The following is a 4,554-nucleotide window of genomic DNA, read 5'->3' on the forward strand; positions in this document are numbered from 1 at the left end:
TTCACATACTATAGCCATTTATGAGAACACTTTTTTAAAATAATCACCGTATTACAAGTTTATTATTTTTCCTGGTAACTTGGTCACATATTATGATACAAGGCGAAGGTTTTTCATTTTTTTCATTTTTTTTTGAATTTTTCATGACCATTTCAAAATGCGGTCAAAACGATGGGTATGACCGTTCTTACCTAGTGTTTGAATCTTGGAAATATTTTGATATTTCTCTGATTAAATAGATACTTTTGTATCTATAAATGATTTTTAGAAAAAATAAAAAGAAATCTATAATGAAGCTGCAGTTCAAATTTGACCCGCTTCCAGCTGAATCGACGAAAATTTATCTTTTTCACGAGAGGTGGATAAAAGCTTTTGACATCCAACCATTGGGTTAATTTTATGTTAAATATGGTCTAGTATTTTAGAAAAATGATTTGATCCAATTTTGCAATAAATACATGGTAGGTTCTTCACAAAAAAACTCATTTTAGGCACTCGAAATATGAAAATATTGAATATTTCATTTTAAAAAATTGTAATTAAGGTCTAAAGAATATGAAATTTGACATGGTATTAGTTCATCATTTCTAGAAGGCATGGAAAGATATTTGAGATTTTTTGCTAAATATTAACGTGTTTATTTTATCAAAAGTCATAGGGTAAAAAAACACAATTTTGTTGCCGGTTTCCTATTGGCTAAAACCTCCTCTCCCGGATCGATGACGTGGCAGGGCAGTCAGCCCGAGTCGAGCTGATCTGAGCCGTCAAAGCCAATGATCCAACGGATCCAAACACTGCGCGCCCGTCCTTCACTTTCTAAACGAGAAAAAATGCAAACCCTAACTTGTCCGACTGATTCACCCCCTCCCTCGTCTCGTCTCTCCACCCCGCCTCCGTCTCCTACCCACCGCCGCCACTCCCACCCAAACCCCTCGTCCACCGCCACCATGGACAGGGCCCCGCCGCCCGGCGCTTCTCGCAATGCCGTCGGCCAGCGGTGGCTCACTGTCTTCACCTTCCTGGCCACGCTCTCGGCCGCCGCCTCCGTAATCCACCTCGCGGTGTCCCCGAGCCGCCGCCACCCTAGCCTCGGGGTACCCCCGGCCCCCACAACCGCCTCGCGCCGCTCTGCCTGCTGATGGATCCGGCCACGCCCGCCTCCGATGCCGACGTCTACGTCGAGGCCAACGGGGAGGACGGCGCGGATGACTCGGAGTTCGCGGACGCCCAGGCGGGAGCGGGGGGACCACCGTGCTGCTGGACCTGCGTCGTGGTGCTGCTCGCGGCGGCCTTCGGGGAGCACCTGGCGCCCACCGTGCTGGGCCTAGGCGGGGTCTGGTCCGGCTGCCTCGTGCAGACGCTCGTCATCATGCAGCGCCCGCTGCTGCTGCCGGCGGACCGCGAGAGGGTCGCCGCCACCGCCACCGCCGCCGCGGTCGTTCTGCCGCTGCCGCCCAAGCATAAGTCGGTCGATTCCTGCCTTCTCCCCTTCTTTTGGTTAGGAACCATCAGCGAATCAGGTGGCTTCCCTTCCTTCATTGCTCAGGAATATTCGGGCCTTCCATTAATGCTTTCCCCTTTCCATTTGTCGCCTTCCCTGCAAGATTGGTTGGGTTAGCACCTCTTTTTTTGGTTGATCGGTTCATGTCCGATAAGTTTGGTCCAAGGATTCCGCATTTGTCGGGAACAGTTCATTTCAATTGCTCGATTAACCTGTGCTTGTCTCCTGTGCGGTTCACCACTGATTCTAACCCTGTTACAGCCTCTACAGCCATTTCATTTGTTCTGTTCTATGTTCAGGAATCTACAAGAACAATGGCTATCTGATGGTGTCCTGCAATGGCGGTCTCAACCAGATGCGCGCAGCTGTAAGTACAGCTTGTGACAATCTCAATGCATCTAATCTACTGCGCTGCCTATATTTCTGAGCCATTGCTGATGTCCAAATGCTGAAACTGAACCATGAAAGTTGCACTGTTAAATCAGATATGCGATATGGTGACGGTTGCAAGATACTTTAATGTCATACTCATCGTGCCGGAGTTGGATAAAACTTCATTTTGGGTTGATCCTAGGTCAGCGTTTCTATGTGCAGTCACTGCATTTCTTAACAATTCAGTGAAGGACTGCCTTTGCCTTATCCCTTTTCTGTTGCTTAGCATGCTGATCATGTTTAATTTATGCTTAGCATGCTGCTGCTGTTTGTGCCGATTTAATTTATGCTTAGCATGCTGCTATTTATACTTAAGGATGTAGGCCATAATTTAATTTATACTTAAGGATGTACGCCATAATTTATGCTGCTATTTATACATAATGTAAACTGAAGGCCATAATTTAATTTATGCTTAGCATGCTGCTGCTGTTTGTGCCGATTCAGTAGTAATGATAAATGTGGAAAACTGTAAGGTCTCTCAACTTGGGATGTAGATCATGCTGTTCCATATCGATGTTGTGGGCCGACGCTTAGATACGACAGACAGTACCTGTGCATTGGTGTCCTGGAAACCCCCTTGAAGATAATAACTTACCATTATGTGCTTTGTATAATATAGTGTGTAGTGTCACCACTATCTAGGTACTGGATGGTCTCTTTGCTGATGGGTCCTCACAGTCGTTGTGCAATAGCATGATTGTTTATCGTACATTTGTTTCTTTTCTACATTGTGTGTCTAAATTTTTCACAGTCTACTTTGTTGTCCATCACTTAAAATGCTGGCTGAAAAAACACTGATCCCTGATGTCAAAACATCCTGAAAAAGGGTACGCATGTATTTTGTTTGTAAATTTATCAAAAAAACTGGCATATCTGAAGCATGAATGGAAAAAATTTAGCGCTCTCACAATATTTGTACCCTTTGTATAATGCAAGTTTTGTGCTCCTAAAAGAATTACATTTTAGAGACCTAGATTTGTTTCTTTTGCTCAGGTGCAAAATAATGTTTTCTTTTCCAAGAAAAACTTCCCGAATCTGCATGGGTCAAACATTTCACATGTAATTTTACCTGAATTTTAGGACACTCAAATTATTTTTTTACTATCTACTAAGGAAGCACATGCTCCTGCATTCCATTTTATCTATATTTGTCATTCTTACTTGTTGAATATCTACCGTATGATTACGACTTATGACCCGTTGATGGAGATTCCCTTTTAATTTGCAGGGACTTTATTCATGTTTCTCCTGAGATCGAGGATGAAGAAGTTGGAAAAATAAATGCATGCTGGATCTAGGGAGGTGTAGGACTTTGTTGTAATGCCCTTTTTTCTGGGAATTTTGTTGTACTGGTGATTTTGCTAAGAATTTGGTGTATATTTGCTTGCCACCATGTTTACTTTAAATTTATTTTTGGATTGGAAAATATATTGGCATTGAATCTGGATTGAATGTATATCTATGATGTAAATATTATTTGATATGAAGAGGCACAACCCAAATCAAGAAGTGGATAAAATGTCTATTGGATCAAATCTGTTTGGGCTTTGAAAAGGCCATGGCTCAAAATATATTAGTGGGAACAAAGGCTGGAAATTAAAATAAATTAAACTATAAAATGAATGAGGCCCAAAAAGGAAATAACATGTAAAATTCCATGAACAAAAAATAAAATAAAAGGATGAATTATTGGCCGAGTCCCATGTACGTAACCAAAATTAATAGAAAAAAATATATGTAAAAAGGCCGAATTGTTGGGCTCGGCCCATTTAAAACATCGAATTGGACCGGGTTAATTCTATGCCACATCAGCTTGCCATGTCAGATCCGACGTGGCGTGAGTAGATTGCTATTGACCAAAATAATTTGAATGCTTTCGTTTGGTCGTAAAATCCTACGACCAATCCAGCAAAAATGACGTTATAGTTAATTAGAGACCCTCAGCTTTTGACCTTTTGTTTTTGGTCGTAAAAAGGTCGCAAATGAAAATCAATGACCATTCGATGACCAATATTGAAGGTCGTTAGTTGACATATTTCTTGTAGTGTAAATAGAGGCTCACTAGGGATAGTGTGTTGTCTATGTATCCACACATGTATTTGAGTTTTCTAATAAATACAATTCTAGCATGGATAATAAACGATTATCATGAACAAGGAAATATAATAATAACCAATTTATTATTGCTTCTAGGGCATATTTCCAATAGTGTCCCACTTGCACTAGAGTCAATAATCCAGTTAACGTCACGATGTGATCGTAATGAATCTAACACCCATGGGGTTTGATCATATCTTGCTTGTGAGAGAGGGTTTATTAGTCAACGGGTCTGAACCTTTCAGATCTGTGTGTGCTTTACAAATCTCTATGTCATCCTATAGATACTGCTACCACCCGCCATTCCGAACTATTACAAATGAGTGCTCCACTATACAAATCCGGTTTACTACTCAGAGTTATCCGGATTAATGTTAAAGCTTGCAGCAACGTAACCCTTTACGACAAACTCTTTTATCACCTCCATAATCGAGAAATTTCCTCAGTCCACTAGTTACTAAGGATAACTTTTGACCGTTGTCCAGTAATCCATTCCTGGATCACTTTTGTACCCCTTGATA

The 4,554-nt window shown here is 41.6% G+C and overlaps 1 protein-coding gene across 2 annotated transcripts; it reads left to right on the forward strand.

Moving 5' to 3' along the window:
• Window positions 1–833: 833 nt before the first annotated feature.
• LOC123448337 (rhamnogalacturonan I rhamnosyltransferase 1-like) lies at window positions 834–3,362 on the forward strand. Of its 2 annotated transcripts, XM_045125175.1 has the most exons (4): window positions 852–1,520; window positions 1,801–1,868; window positions 1,987–2,075; window positions 3,165–3,362. In XM_045125175.1, the coding sequence occupies exons 1-4, from the start codon at window positions 1,139–1,141 to the stop codon at window positions 3,232–3,234; spliced, it is 609 nt and encodes a 202-aa protein (XP_044981110.1). In that variant the 5' UTR covers window positions 852–1,138; the 3' UTR covers window positions 3,235–3,362. The 2 variants fall into 2 exon arrangements, with proteins under 2 accessions (XP_044981111.1, XP_044981110.1); XM_045125176.1 differs by lacking the exon at window positions 1,987–2,075 and having other exon boundaries at window positions 834–1,520.
• Window positions 3,363–4,554: the final 1,192 nt, after the last annotated feature.

Source organism: Hordeum vulgare, chromosome 4H (genome assembly GCF_904849725.1).
Source record: "Hordeum vulgare subsp. vulgare chromosome 4H, MorexV3_pseudomolecules_assembly, whole genome shotgun sequence".
NCBI classification, from domain to species: Eukaryota; Viridiplantae; Streptophyta; class Magnoliopsida; order Poales; family Poaceae; genus Hordeum; species Hordeum vulgare.

What these genes read in the sequence shown, in the direction of transcription:
- LOC123448337 (XM_045125175.1), top strand. Translation starts at nt 1,139, where the DNA reads ATGGATCCGGCCACGCCCGCCTCCGATGCCGACGTCTACGTCGAGGCC. An exon ending in AGGAACCATCAGCGAATCAG is followed by an intron (nt 1,521 to 1,800) that starts GTGGCTTCCCTT and finishes TTCTATGTTCAG; the next exon opens with GAATCTACAAGAACAATGGC. An exon ending in TCAACCAGATGCGCGCAGCT is followed by an intron (nt 1,869 to 1,986) that starts GTAAGTACAGCT and finishes CTGTTAAATCAG; the next exon opens with ATATGCGATATGGTGACGGT.